The sequence below is a fragment of the Papilio machaon genome, chromosome 14 (genome assembly GCF_912999745.1).
Source record: "Papilio machaon chromosome 14, ilPapMach1.1, whole genome shotgun sequence".
NCBI classification, from domain to species: domain Eukaryota; kingdom Metazoa; phylum Arthropoda; class Insecta; order Lepidoptera; family Papilionidae; genus Papilio; species Papilio machaon.
In genome coordinates, this window is record NC_059999.1 from 5,099,152 (window position 1) to 5,115,979 (window position 16,828).

Sequence of the window (16,828 nt, forward strand, 5' to 3'; positions counted from 1 at the left end):
CGAAAGAATTCCGTTTGACGTGCTTTATTCTATTCCATTTTATATACATACCCGATAAAAGATAGCCAGATGTTACAACTTTCGCAGAAACGGAACGTTTATTATCGAATGACATTTAGTGAGCGAATGATTATCTGTCATAATCGATTGACCGTGGTTCAAATTCTTAGTTTATGAAGTTCTGGTTTGGTCTACGTTTTGTAATACGGATTCATTTAGACCATGGTTTTAGAGATTAAGCTAGACTACGTAGTTCGGGTTTAAACCAGAGTTGTTGAGATTTTTTGTAATAAGGCGGATAGAGTAATTGTATCTTAACATATGACTAAGCGCCTGGTAAAAGATATTTGCACAACACGAAATTGTCACTTTGCTCGTATTATTTGCTGAGGTTGTAGTCTATGATTAAATAAATTACCTGTACAAGGGTAGTCTACAGTTATTTTTAAATAAAATAATAGTCAACGTTCCAAACATAAAATATTCCTATTTATTTAATTTTAAAACATTCAGGAGATTTGTTTTACATTTTTATGTTGATTCGATACCCGAGATACAAAAGCTTTTATGTTTAAAGCTAACATTGTCAAGTCTCTTTGTCTGTTAAAAACGTTTTTTTAATTCAATTCCATTTCCCAGGATTAACTCTCACACGTAACCCGGCGCTGTATTCATAAAAACCAATGTAACAACGAATATAAAATGCAGAGGATGAATGCTACATAGTTACTCTCGACAAAGTTCCGACTTATATTCGTACCTCTGATGTTACCTAATGAAGATTGGCAGCCCACCGGATCGAACAAACCTAGCTTTATTATAATGTTTTGCAAAAATAACCCTTATGATGTATGCAACCATTTGCTAAATTTGCTTGCAAAAGTAAAATGTGTGAAAATCATTTTGGGGCGAGCACATTACCTTTATTGAAAGTCGCGTTGTTGACGGGCAAAATGGAAAACTCATTCGCTGAATAACGTTTAGGTACAATAAGTTTAAACAGAAAGGATTTAGAATATTCATTTTATGACAGTGTACGTAAACACTGCGTTAATTAATTCTACTTTATATACATTATTTTAACATACATACGTGTTCCAAGATAATTTATTAATGAAAAATATCACTACGAGTATTAGAAGACTTATTGATAAAAGTACTAATGTTGTTGCAATTGTCATGAGTCAAAGGTCCTTTAGACTTAGACACTCGCCCTGAAGATGGACCCTCGACGGTTCCGAAACTAGTCGGTGCCGTCACCAAACGATCGTCCGTGAGTTAAACCGTTCTTAATTAATTTGTCCTTTATAACATTGAAAAGTAGAACTAAACTTAACCGCTTCTAAAACCAATTTACTGTCGTACGTAAAGCAAATAGTAACAATTTAAATATTCACTGCGACATGTTACTCGTAGTTCTCGAGAAGTGCAAAGTTCTTGTCTGGAGAGCAGTTTCGTATCTAACTTGTCATTAGTTCATTACCGTGATTAGTTACAAGCTAGCGGGAGCGCTTAAGGGAGGAGAGAGGCCTCGAGGGAGGTAGAGAGGGCCGTGGGCGGCCCACCTTGCGACTAACGGCACTCATTAATGTTTCACGACTGTGAGCGGCGGCATCGTTTATTCGTAATTGGGGAACTGAAAAAACAATCGCATCGGAGAGAGAGGTCTCTCTGCTAATTTACTCGCTCCAAGTTCCTAATACCGAAGTTTTCTCTCGAATGTTAAATGAGATTTAATGAGACGGCGGATCTCGTTGGATCGGCAAACTTACTCTTTCGCCTTAAGCTTACACATAGCCAATTATGTCGCAATTTAAATTAAATATTCAAGACGATGGTATCAAATCGACGTAAATCTGCGGTTACGAGGCTCTTAAACGACGTGATTTTTATACGTGAATAGATTCTTAAGATTTATATTACAATTTTATTTAATTAAGAAGACCTCACTGAAAATTAATGTTCATATGTCTAATATGTTTAATTCATTTAGTCTATAGATATTGTTGTAACAAATTATTACTGTTAATTGCTTTAAGATGTTTTAGAAGTTGTTTTATAAACTGACTATCGTTACCTGATCAAGCTTGAGCAGTTCTTCTGGCGTGTCGGGCAGCTGACCCAGCATTAGCGGCGGGTTGATATTGACCTCCTTGCCTAACGAGCGCACTACCTCCTCGCGGTTGTAGCGATCGGCAAACACACATGATGCCGGGATCAGGCCGTGCACCGTGTAACTTATAGCACGCACCAAGATTCTGAAAGCAAAGGTTGGTTTTAGATTGATCTCCCTTTATCTTGTAAGTATTATCTTAGAGATTATCCGAAGTTTAATAGTGCTACGTAGCTGGGCCAGGGCACAGGGCGTATCCACACAACTATGTATGGATGGGCCCTGTGAACATATAGACCAAAAGTACTCGTAACGGTTTTTATTCTGTGATGACTTTGCTTACAAAACGGTTCCTCCTTTCAGCAGTAATTACTGTATATAAAAATACTAGCTTTTACCCGCGACCCCGTCCGAGCGGAATAAAAAATAGAAAACGGAGTAAAAATTATCCTATGTCCGTTTCCTGGTTCTAAGTTACCTGCCCACCAATTTTCAGTCAAATCGATTCAGCCGTTCTTGAGTTACAAATAGTGTAACTAACACGACTTTCTTTTATATATATATATAGATAGTAAACTGTATAAATATAAATACAGTTTTAATTTATAGAAGCTGAAAAATAGAACCAGGGATAATCAAAGCAGCAATGTGGGAAAGTGAACGCTGTTGATTGATGGGTATTAAATTAGTCTAATTTAAATGGCATCCACTAAAGCGAGGCGGGCTTTTCGTTTATATTCACTTTCAATTTAACGTCGTGTAAAAGGGTTACAGCAGTCATGTAACAGTCTATGTATACATAGAAAGCGGATTACAAATGAGGTCGTCACGAAATAGGCCACGGTCAAACAATCCGGCCAAGTGGGCCAAGTGTGAATCGGTTACTACAGATTTTTTTCTATGTTAAATTAAGGCACCCACTCCGTCACCAATTATTTCTTTAATTGACTAATGAGTCAGAGATAAAAGTTAAGTTCGAATAGTCCTTAGATCCTCTACGAAGAAGTTCCATAGTAAAGTAGTAAGTCAATAATAAAGTTTAGCCCATAATAAGCCCGCGTGCATCAGCTTTTTGTCAAAGTCCCGTCAAAATCCGTCCGGCCGTTTCGGAAATTACCCGGAACAAACGCGGCTTGCGGCTTAACATACATACATACAAACAGACAACATTTTTTAAAATTGGTCATCAACGTAAATACATTAAATGTATGTTACATTTCTTTCTATATTACATACAGACTCTCCGATGTTATTAATATGTATAGATTTAGTTAAAAAAATTAAAAGAATCATACTAAAGGGGAAAATAATTCCGGTCAAACTCAATGTAACCCATCTAGGTAAATTATCAGAAAATTTCAACTTGATGAAGCCAATTATTACTTATCACAATATAAATCATATTTACTTTTTCTGTTTTTGTAAAAATGAACAAGTTTAATTTTAATAAAACAGTCCAACATTCAAAGATTAACGTCTTGACATAGAGGCGTCAAAATTTGATTAAAACTGAGACTTTCATTGTGTTTTAATTAAATTTGTTTTGTATATTAAGGAAAGCTCCCTATAGCAAAAGGTATTTCATTTAAAACAAATTTAAATCTAATTTCAGAATCATATTATAAAGAATTTTGTTTCAGCTTATTCAAAAAGTTAAGGTCGTGAAACTTTATGCTATTTCGAACATATACCTGATCCTGAATAGTTTAATTAATACCGAACTTCATATGCAATTCAAACTTTTCGATCGTACAGTGTCTTTAAATTAAATTCTCTCGTCCTGACGCATTTTACTTTTCTTATGACAGAGTAATGAAAATACCAGTATACAACGAAACGTCTGGAATCTTACAGGATCGGATGATTCCTTTGCTAAAGGGAAATTTTTGTAAACAATAGACTACTTTAATTGCGCATATTTAATTTCAGCTGGTTTTCAAGCACAGAGAAGTAAGTATCTTCTTTTGTACTGACAAAATTATACAAAAGTCGTGAATTAGTCTGTCATAAATTATTGTTATTTAGACATATTCAGCAATTTACAGTCAAGTAAATAAATAAGTATAATTTTATAACGCTCAATTTTGAGTGTTATTTAGGTCTTTTCAGAAAAATAATTTCGTGATTTTGAATATGTTCAAACAATAAAATATCTTTGATATTCATAGTCTTTCCAAATTTTCTCTACCCGAAAGTTCGCTAAGTCTAAATTCAAACACTGCATCCATACATATCTTTCCGTCACGTCTTCGACAGCTTTGCCTTCGTAATATCGACATTGTTTATTCATTTTCCCATATATGTCGCTTTCAAAGTTCCCAAAGTCGGGGTTTATAAGGCATATTAAAATAAAACACGTAGGAGTTTCTTTTAAATTCATCTTTCGTGAGTCGGAACAGAACTAATCAAAATTACGTGGCTTTTTTTACTAAAGTAACCTTTTACTTACTAAAACATTGAATTAACTTAACTTAAAAAAAGAAAACATTTATGTAATGTATAAAAATTCTGAATTATAAAAACAAGATTTATTAATTCAGTTCTCAAACGTTACTGTTTACTATGATAATAATTTCCTACATACAAATATTTCCCCAAAGGAAGTACGGCAACGGCATTAGGAATTTGCAGAGCAGTTGTTAATAACTAGAGAGCGTTCCTTGTTGATTTAAATGCCAACTCCCAATGGACCGAAACGGACTTTGTAAATTCGCGAAGCGTTAATGATTCAGAGTGTAATGCGCGAATATTGCAAATGTTTGTCATAATTATACATACATTATAAAATGTTTCATTGCAAATAAATTATGTTATTTCGGAACCCAAAAAGTGAAGAGTTAGTTTGAGGGTTTGATTGAATTAGATAATATAAAATATATACCTATATACTAAGTATACCTATATACTTTTGTAAAAACATATTTATCGTATCGTATTAATTTCATTTTTTTACAATCATAGCTACACATAAAAAAAAAACCAACAAAAAATCATTTACCTTCGTAAAAGCAAAGTTCGAGCGTTATCAAACAAATAAATCTAGTGAAGGAAATGAAGACTGCCATTCGCTGTGACAGAAGGAGGACGGCATTGAGTGACGGTATAGAGTGACGGCAAAGTTTACAGCTGGTCACCACATTATGCTAATTGAATTCTCTTTCACGACGGGTGCGATGACCGCTTTTCCGCAACCATTTTACAGTCTTGTATATACATCTACACAATTAAATTGGAATGTCTGTATGTTATAAAAAATAATATTTCTTGAACACGATGTATTTGCGTTTCGTGTAACGAAAATACATTTTTTTTCTGTTCGTCTGTCTGTCTGTCCGCAAAGCCGTGTTTGTTCCGCGTAATCCCCGAATCGGATGGACCGATGTTGACTTTTATTAGAAGGTAGCGGCTTTTTTAAATCCTCGCTGATGAAGTAGTGGGCAACAGTTATTGAGTTCCTATATTATTGACCACATTGCTAAAAGTACACATTATTGTAAAAAGTACCCTACCAACATCTGATATGCTCGACAGTACAATTGTTATCAAAAGTACGCTATCAATGTTTAATATCCTAAAGCTCGTATTGTCGAATATCATATCATCATCATCATCATCAACTCACTATACGTCCCCACCGAGGGGCTCGGAGCCTACCCTAAGTAAGGGGTGACTAGGCCATAGTCAACCACGCTGGCCAAGTGCGGGTTGACTTCACACATATCATTGAATTTCTTCTCAGATATGTGCAGGTTGCTTCACGATGTTTTCTTTCATCGTAAGAACGTCGGATAAATGTACATGTGTAAATCGAAAATCGAAAAACACATTGGTACATGGCGGGATTCGAACCCAGGACCTGCAGATTGCAAGTCAAGTGCTTAACCCCTGCGCCACCGACGCTCCCGAATATAATAATTGAAACACTAATCTAACAAGTTTGATTAAATTCTGATCTCTGTTTGATACGTGCTATTCGATCATATTCAATAGTCTATTTTAAACTTTAATTTAATATGAGAACACATATATTGATATTGATATATACAGCCTAGCTTAAATACATTCAACGTACCTGAATTGATCGCGAGAGTTCAACGTTTCTTGCTTGATAGACAGTATAACTGGTCCGAGATCCTCGTCATTGGTGAAATAGTTCCAATGTTCTGTACCGTAAAAATACTTCTCGTATGTCTCCTGTTCTACAGATGTGAGTTCGAATCCACCAGATCTGTCCCATTGTTCTTCAATTGCGGTCTTCTTTTTGGGCGTGCTGCCGCCATTGTCGCTGCTGTCTTCTGCTGCCTCGTCTAAAGAACCTGATGTTCTACGTCGATCTGCAACAAATTTATTTAATAGCATTTTTTTGGTTTCTAATTTTCAATAATTTATAAAAAGTTTATGTAATTTTCTACATCTTTACATACTTTGCCCAAAGTTTATTTATAGATTAAAAATATATGCGTTTATAAATGTATAATTTTTAATGATTTTAATAAAGTATTCTTAAACATCAACATCAGAAAAAAGAAAATTTTATTCCGAACATTATTCTATAATTATTTACACGTACGCAGAGATGATGAAAATTTTAATTTCAATTTAGGAATTAGACATCGTCACAAAAACGGCAAAAGAGAATACATTTAGTTTCGCATGTTTGTTGCAAAAGTTCATTCCAAATTTAAATTTAGCACTGCAATTAAAAAGTAGATTGTTGGAACCTGGTATATAGTATTTAACTTTGTCAATTCTAACTACTAAATGAAGCCGTGAAAATTCCATTCCATAACGTAACACTTGTATTAACACAAATGGTTATCTCTGTCTATTCACAGAGAAAGAGAGAAAGAGAGAGAGAGAGAGAATATAATTTAACACAAGTGCTTCTAAAGTCGAAACCCACAATTATACATTAGACTGTAAATATTATATTGGATTTTCGTGTTCGTTGCTCTAAAATACGCTTTTCTTGATATTGAGAGCCTTGTGGTTCTCCGATACTATTGAAAGCTCGTAGTACTGTCGTACCCCTTTGTCGCTTTGTAATGTAACACAGCTTAGCTCTGTCAACAGCTACACTACTAATTGCAATATCTTATTACTATGTTACAACTTTAGAAGCTAAAATCACTCATTCGAGAGATATAAATCGTTTTCACTACTTATATAGCTTTCAACAAACCGACTTTATTTGGTACTGCCTTTGTTTTACACTGATAAACAATGGTGTGAAATTTGAGGCGATGATTATAGAATTCATAATAATTTGTTTAATTAATAGTTGTGTTTTTAAATTTAATAATGGGCTACTTATTTAATAATACACATTGTTAATCTTAGGATTAGAAAAAACTTGATAGGTGTCAAGGGACACCCGGATGGAACGAAGTTCGTTTAGTGAAGGAACCAATGTTTATTCTATGAATAAAAAACTTAAGTCTTCACAAGAAGTACATTTTATTTCTATGAATTTACGTTATATATTGTCACGTCGTTGCCATGGTGAAGTAGCGCTCATTCGTCGTTAACATACTTACTATAGCAAAAAGTGTCGTGACAACTTTTCGTAAGAATTTTTTCCGTCTAGCCCCCTTTCACAGCGATAAGGAACTTCGTTCCAACAGTGTCCCAGAAAACTATATAAATAATTTGACTGTCAGTAACATTTGTGACTATTGCAATATTAATAAATGTGTAAAAAAAATGAACAGTTAAAATGAAAATATGACAACCTATGGCAAAAGTAAGCTTGGATATAAAAATGGCAAATTATATTAAAGATATGCAAATATTCAGAATTTTAATGCCTTACAAATTTTCATTGTCTGTTAACAGATACGAAAATGCGCGAGATTTTTGAGTGAAATGGGAACAATGAATAAATGAAGAAATGCAAAAGGAAAACAGTCAGTTCTCGTTTTGTAACAAGTGTCTGCACTTTAGGCGTCGTCAGTTAGTAGTCGGAATAAGTTATTAAAATCGTCATCTTTGTTTCGCGTAAATATTCGAGATTATATTCCTTTAATGTATGTATTTCGATTGTAACATTTATGAACAATACTGATAAACATTTTTTGTTCATTTCACCTTCTTAATATCGTGTGACGTAAAAAAAAAAATTACGCTCATTTGAAATTCATACATATCGCTGTAATTTTTATTTCATAACATTTTTTGTTTTAATTAACACTAAAGACATAAAAAAACAAACGAGAGACAATTAATGTTATACTGTAATTCTAATTACTAGAAATTGACAAAAACACCAAAGTTCATATTTGGGTAAAGTAAAAATTTCGTATGAGTTGTGACGTCAAACTTTCATGATAATTACAATCAGAATCAAATTTATACGGACAATATGGCCACTCAAGAATGGTCTATAATATTTGTCACATTCAATAACTACGAGTATTTATTGTTCAATAACTCAAAGCTCCACTTCTGAAATACAATATGGATTATCAAGAAACGTGGATAGTCAATAAGATTTCCAATACCTTTGAAACGTATATGCTACTGTTGACTGTTGATATATTCCATCTCATGTTATCTCTTGAATTGACTAACATTTAACTAAGATTATTCATCTTGTAAAATTTCCATATAATTTTCATTAGTAATTTTCATAATGAATAATTTATTTAAATTTAGAAAAAGATAATACTAAATTAGCGATTGTTAGTCTACAAATTAGGAAATCAATTCGAATTCTCTAATTTTAAGCAGTTACTGTATCCACACATTTCAAAACAAACATATTTCCTTCTACATCCAGACAAAAAAAGCAACGAAGATTCTATGATTCCAGAAATAGGGTGCTAAATATAGAGTAAAATATATTTTTCTTTTACCTCGCTCGTTTACCTTATTTCAACGAGAAAATGAAGATTTATGTTCTATTTTTATTATCAAAACATTTTACTGGTTATTTGAAAAATGAAAATGATTAATAAAAAGCCACGATACGAATAGAACGTTCACCTGATACTCGTTAATAATAATTGGATACTGTCTGAGAATTTGGTAACAACAATAACGAGGCTGATTATTACATATATATATAATATTTATTATTATATATATATATAACAAGTCTGGAAATTCACCAAAATTATGGATTTAGTATATACTTTATCATTGTTAATGTTTAAAAATTATTAATTACTTAAAAAAGTGCAAGAATTCAATATTTTAACTTAATTTCTCATATTTGTAATGTGTTCCAGATATTGCATTGCTGTAAGGATATATAAATATTTTAAGTCGTCTTTATGTCGTTTGCGTTGAGGCGACGCGATGTCGGGCGCCGAAGCAAATCACAAGATTGCCTAGAGATCTTGCACGTGCTCAATGTATATTACGTCGAAAAGTTTGAAAAGCTGTACGACGATATAGGGTCGAAATCAGTATTTGATATCCAATCATAAATAGTAAAGGATTTTTTTATTGCGTTTGGTCAAATTAAAAAAATAACTACATATTACAAAAAAAATATATTTGATTGAAATCTACTTTTTTATAGATATATCATTTCGAAAATCAACATACATACATATTTGTCCAAATAAACGGAGTGTAAAGGAAATGTTTTTTTGAAAAGAAAGTAACTATCTACTTGGGTCCATAGGGGGAAGGCGACAAACACTCGGAATTAGTTATTAAAACGTCTTTGCTTCTACACCAAATTGAGTTTGAAAGCAGATTTTTAATAGCTCTTGCTTTTAAATTAATTTTTTGTAGTTAGAGTTTTTCTTAGAGGTGAAGTACCTGGATATAGTAATAAAATTAAGTAACTATATTGTAAAGTAGTCGTAAACTTTTACTATTTTTGTTTTTGATACAATAAAGTTGGATTTTATAATTTTATTTTACCTCTGGTTCACTTTCCAGCCAGTCTCATGATATGTTTTACGAGTTTGTACCTAAGTTGAGTGAACCTTTATTATTGCAACTCAATTATTTTCAAATTAAGTATATTATTGATGGATTTTGATTTTGAGATTTTTGAGTGTAAGCTTCGTCGTTAAAATTAAGAGCTTGTTTCGTTTACTCTATACGTGACTTTTATCCTTTTGAAAAATCATTGTAATATGCTAACTTATTATATACTTGAAGAAAAAATTGTGCTTTAAAGTTTTAGCGCTACAAAAAACAGTTTTATAAATAAGAAGTGCCTATACTAGCAAATTTCTCACGAACGTTAGAATTCTGTAAAAGCAAAACGTCTAAGAACTTTATCTCGACTGTACAAGTCTAAATTAGCAAAATTTATGCTTCCAGCCTACGGCAGTTTACACTTTAGAGCTCTGAAAAATTTCCAAGTCTAACAACACCTTTTGAAATGTTGAGTTGAAAATGTGTTGAGTGTAGATATTTCATTGCATTATGTGTTTAAAATCGTGAATATATAAATTATTTACTTTGTAACAATTTTTACAACAAATCTGAATTAGATACAACAAAAATAGACCTTTTACAAAGCATTTGCTTTAATGGAAAATACATAGAAATCTATATATATAAAAGAAAGTCGTGTTAGTTACACTATTTATAACTCAAGAACGGCTGAATCGATTTGACTGAAAATTGGTGGGCAGGTAGCTTAGAACCAGGAAACGGACATAGGATAATTTTTACCCCGTTTTCTATCTTTTTATTCCGCGCGGACGGAGTCGCGGGTAAAAGCTAGTATGTAATAAACATCAACAAATAAGATATTCTCTAATATTTTAAAAACTCAAGAAAATGAAATTATTAAATTAACAAAATCTCTTTTCATTATAAACATAAACATTTTACTGTATATATTAAATTTTTTCGTCTAGTATTCAGATAAAATTTGCTTACAGTCTCTGTCGGTGAGGTATACAATTATTGTACTTGACAACGTGATGAGCGTTTGCAATTAGTGGCCTATTATTGTACGAGTTGGAATCTCTATGAATAACCGAGATAATCTGTTATTCAAATATTCATTTTAATGTCATGGTTATATATTTCAAATCACATTTATTGGTGGTTTGGTCCCAAACAGCCACACACTCGTCGGTTAATAGTCAGAGATTGTTAAAATAGATTTACCACAAGAAATCTTTACTAAGGGTTAATTAACTGATCCTTAAATGACCCCGAGTGTAACGACAAAAGAGAGATATTCAGATTGAAGATTTATATACCACCACGCTTCTGAAATCTTTATTTACTAAAAAATAATGACAAAAAGCATTGTATGTAAAAACCCTTTTCAGCATCGTTTACTCACAACTGGAAAATGTACATGAGAAATGAGATGAATTAAAGGTCAAGAGTCGAGTTTTACCTTTTGCATGAATAATGCGTAAAGGTATGGCATAGAAAAATGTCTCGTACGCCTCACAATAACACATACATATTCTAAGTTTATCTAAATAATAAATGTCCAGTGGGGGAATTGTTCTTCCACGAACAATTATGTTGGAACAAGTAAACAAGTATTATCCGAAATTAATTCGTCATCCGCTCATGTAATATATGTCCTCATTGAGGGACTTTGAGCATGTCCAAGTGAGGGGTGACTAGGCCACAATAAACCACTCTGACCCAGTGCAGGTTGATTAACTTCACTATATGTGAATCTTTGAATTTCTTTACCGATTTTTCAGGTTGCATCACGAAGTTTTCCTCCACCATAAGAACGCCGGATAAATGTACATATGAAATTCTAAAATCGACATGTAGATTTCTGTATAATCCGATCGAGAGTTAAAAACTATGCCACCGACACTCTTAAAATATAATTATTACGGCAAAGCAAATCTTTAGTTTAGGCCAAATCACACTCTGTAATAGGATCCTATCCTCGGGTAAATGAAAAACTTTTATGTTTGTAAATGAATTAGACTGAAATTATCCTTTTCGATTTGATATTAATTAATTCGATGGACAAAATTATTTGTTAGTTATGTTTGCTCAAGCATTTTATAATCACAAAAAGAAATCAATAACCAGTAGGTACTATGGGGACGTGAAAATTCTTAACTAGATCAGTATTTGGTATAGATTAAATACGTGATCGGACTCGAAGATTTCCGATGAGCATAATATTTGTAGTTGGAGTGAGTGTTCGTGCACTCCATTAAACTTCTCTCCCGGATCAAACTGATTTCGATAACAAGGTATTCTATAAATTTCTCGGTCGAGTCCGAAACGGATGTTCTTAGAATTCAAAGGCATATTTCCTTATTCCTCTTTTTCGTAGACTTCGTGTCAAATAACAGTTTTACCTTGTAAAAAAATAAAACATATTAAAATTAAAATAAAATTGATATATATATAAGTAGATTATTATGATAATTTGATGAACTTAAGATTAATCTTCTAAAACCATTGGAGTGATTGCTTAACCAATTTTGAGGATTTTCAGTTAAACATTTTGTCGAGTTTCAAAGTGCGTTTGTTGGCAAAAACAATTTGGGCCCATTTAAACAATACGAGAACTGTCTCTTTGTAGAAGTCGATCAGAGACGTTTCCAATTTAATAGGCTTACGAAACTTTTGTCCCACAGACCTATTTACTTAAAGAGGAAAATGTACTCTTATTACGATTTTGCTTTAAATTTCGTTATGAAATATTTAAACGATCTTCAAATCAATCTTACTTCTTACTAATATTATAAATGCGAATGTTTAGATGGATGTCACAATGAATGTTTGTTACAAGATATCTCCAGAAGGGCTGCATGGATCTCGACAAAATTTGTTATAGATGTAGAACACAGTTTGGAAGAACACATAGGCTACTAATTAAGTCTTTTCTAATCCACTCGGACGGAGTCGCGGGCTATACCTAGTAATATAATAAAATCTAAGTTATTATCGGCAGAGCGTCGGTGGCTCAGAGGTTAAGCACTTGACTTGCAATCTGCAGGTCCTGGGTTCGTATGCCTCGATGTACCAATGTGTTTTTCAATTTTCGATTTACATATGTACATTTATCCGACGTTCTTACGGTGAAGGAAAAGATTGTGATGCAACCTGCACATATCTGAAAAGAATTTCAAGTATATGTGTGAAGTCAATCAACCCGCACTTGGCCAGTGTGGTTGACTATGGCCTTATCACTCCTTACTTAGGGTAGGCTCCGAGCCCCTCGGTGGGGACGTATAGTAAGCTGATGATGATGGTTTTGGTACTTAGAATTTGACATTATTTTGACTTTGGCATTGCAACAAGTTAATTAGTTATATATAAAACATAGCAATAAAATACTCAATTATAGAAAATTTCGATTTGCAAAACTCACCCGATTCGTTGTTCTGGTCCGGGCTGTCGTGTTCTGACTCGGACTCATCCCAGATGGTGTCGGTTGCAATCTTCTGTCGCGAGCACTCGATCCAGTAGCCCGGCGTTGGAATCAGGCTGTGCGGGTATTCCTCGCAGAATTCGTCTGGAAAATGTTTTAACATCAAGACTATGTCATTTTTTGTATATGTCTATATCTCTTAATGCAATTCAAAGTAAGACCGTTTTTAACACTGGAATTGATTATGGAACAAATGACTCCTATCCCATATAGTTTTATAGTTAAACTTCAATTAAAGATATTTATTATGCAAAATACACATAAAAGATAGCAACACCACGCATAATATTAATAAAATAACTTCCAAAATATTATAGTAAATGATAGGAACATCTATATATATAAAAGAAAGTCGTGTTAGTTACACTATTTATAACTTAAGAACGGCTGAATCGATTTGACTGAAAATTGGTGGGCAGGTAGCTTAGAACCAGGAAACGGACATTTTTACCCAATTTTTACCCCGTTTTCTATTTTTTATTCCGCGCGGACGGAGTCGTGGGTAAAAGCTAGTTTTTGATATAATTGAAATACGTTAAAATATTCGAAATTCGAAAGACTAGCTTAATAAGATATTAGATTAGCGTTATTATTGTTACTACTAAAATGTTGAGAGTGCGAGTCGCGGACATTTGCCAGTCGAGTTCAAAGTACTTTACAGATGCATCTCTATACTCCACGTCACGTAAACTCTTACTGAATTATTCATGTTAGTAAAATACTCCGAAGTGGAACATCATGTTATAAAGTCAGAAATTTAAAAATTAAATTAGTTTTTTAATACACGCGTAACGTACATATGAGGGTTGGTACGTAAAGTTCGTGACCTCCTGTGTCACAGAGTCAGTGTTTTTTTTAGTTAACAAATCAAAGGGTTATTTGATATTTTTTTAATAAAAACCTTTTTTTTCAGGTGGTCCGATGACTTCGTGAAAATGGCAGGAAAGCGCTGGATGAATGTGCAAGACATAGGCCTTACCCAAAACCTTCTTTGTATGAAGAAGAGTTTGTGGAAGGCCTATGTCCAGCAGCGGTCTGAAGTAGGCTGATGTCGTTGTGCATCTTTTTGTTAGATATATTAGATGTATTTTTATTTATTTTTAACATATAGTTAGTATCGCGAGCCGATATTAGGATTTGATGAGTAAATTTGAATTACATTTTAGTAAAACAAAAGAAAAAAAAAACGAAAATTCTATTTGTATTTTTTAATGTGTAACGTATTCTTCTTTATTCCTGTTTGGTGATGATTCGAGAGGCGCAATTCACTGTAAGGTAGAACACCAAACTTTGTGCTATATGCTTGGCGTTCATACTTAGAGTGAACCGAACATCTCTATTTCTCTTCTGTCTTCTTTCTTCTTATTGGTTCTTCTTTCTTCGAAAATTTCAAGAAATTGAAAACCTTAAGCCCTTAATGTGAAGAATAAATGAATGTAACAGTTCAATTTAAGACAATTTATCGTTACAGTCGAGAAAAACTTATACTCGATTTTATCTTGCCTAAAAAATTACGTATAAATATTTCACTACACGAAGAGTCAGTGAAGATTAATAATTTGAAAAAAAAAATTAGCCACTAAGTTTCAATTTTATTTTTTTTATATATTATTTTTATTAGTTTACAAATCAAATCTTTAGGAGAAATTCCACGGTAATAAACATCATATTAAATAAGTATAAGTTTTAGTTAATCTACTTTCACCCACCTTTGAAAATACAGCGTGATGTATTATGACAACAAAAGTCTACTTTTTATATACAGCGTGTTTCTTTGGCTATTACTAATGTCATTTATTTTTAATAATAAATCGTCACTGACCCACACAACGGTCCTTTTATTGAAACGCACAAAAGAAATATTAATTTCCGCTTCACGTAATAGGGTTCCTATTTCTGCGGTAGGATATTAAATGTTTATTTTCTTTAAATATAAAAATGGTAAATGAAAATGTATCCTTTTATAGTTCCCACTATAATGCTAGTAGTATTTCCTTTTACATCAATCTCATCGTATTTTTAAATCTCTACGTATCTCATATATCGAAAACACATGATAGCAATTAAAAAAGCTTCGTTGATTTTCTTAAGTATTATCATTAGTAGAAATAACATTAATATATTTTATACATAGAAATATTGCTAGTCAATGTATATAACGAATGGAACAAGATTTTAATAAACAAATGGTACTGATAGGGCGATATCCTTTTATTTCTTTCTTTCATGATTAAACTTTGAAACAAATTCACGGCGTACGACAGTCCGCCCTACGTTATGTCAGTTTATTTTTATGAGCTGCGTGCTTTATCACTTCACGTGAAGGCTTAATTAATATTTCCCTGTGTGTTTTGGCTCCCGGCGAATGCAAAGCTTTCAAAGCTTTTGCGGATTTTAATTTGATATCGCCGCACTGCCGGTCCACTCGATTTTACATTGAAATAAAATACTCCCTTTTTGGGATGCAGTATTGATATACATGATAGACAAAGTATTGACTAATGTTGAAATGAAATATTCGTTTTTAAATTTTTATTTTTGTTTTTCTTGTCTTTTATTCTATGCAGTAAAACGTTTTTTACGCAAAAGAAATATTATTGGAGATTATTTAGTATTACATAGACAATATTATGTAATTTCTACTGTTTACTATGAATAAAAAGAAATATATATTTTTTTAATTTAATCAAGCAAATACATCCAAGATGCTTTTAAAAAACCAGCGTTCTCCAAATTACACATATCTAGGCGGATTCTATTATTCAAATTTGTACCTAGTTAATTGGTGTTTACTAACTCCGCAGACATAAATTTAAAAAAGTATGTAACTTAAGAGGGAATTAAAAAAAAAGATTTGAGAATTTCTATCGTATTAACGCAGGTGAGTCATAAAGTCCTAATTCGGTCGGCAATGCCATAGTGCAGAGATTCAAGTTTTCAAATATATTATCCATTCAGAGGAATAAACGCAATTCGAGGTTGTCGTGTCTCATAACGTTCTAACGTAACGTTTGATGCGTATCCTTTGTTACAGGATTGCAGGGTAATCATTTTACGTGTCTCATAATAATGATTATGTTTAAGAATTTTGGTGGAACACGAAAAAGATTCAATAAGTTTTTTACATTTTCTATGGTTCTACTTTGGTGTTTGGTCAATATTAACACAAGTATTACAATGAAGTATTAAATTCTAAAGGATAATTAAATAAAATTAGGCTATAAGTTAGCTGGATGTAGTATATACACGTATTGTTAATAATGTTCTTTTCATTGGATACATTATCTGTAGCTTGCTTAGTACATATATTTAATATGTCACCTGTCTGTTCTGTTTGTGTTTTGACGAGTCCTTTTATCTAAAACACCGAA

General features: G+C 32.6%; 1 protein-coding gene across 1 annotated transcript in view; it reads right to left on the minus strand.

The window, feature by feature from the left end:
• LOC106710693 overlaps positions 1–16,828 on the minus strand; it is a 46,862-nt gene that overhangs the window by 13,174 nt on the left and 16,860 nt on the right. The window contains exons 6-8 of the mRNA XM_045680864.1: positions 13,398–13,541; positions 6,186–6,447; positions 2,078–2,258 (exon numbers count right to left, since the gene is read on the minus strand). Of these exons, the coding sequence (XP_045536820.1) occupies positions 2,078–2,258; positions 6,186–6,447; positions 13,398–13,541 (587 nt within the window). The remainder of the gene's footprint in view (positions 1–2,077; positions 2,259–6,185; positions 6,448–13,397; positions 13,542–16,828) is intronic.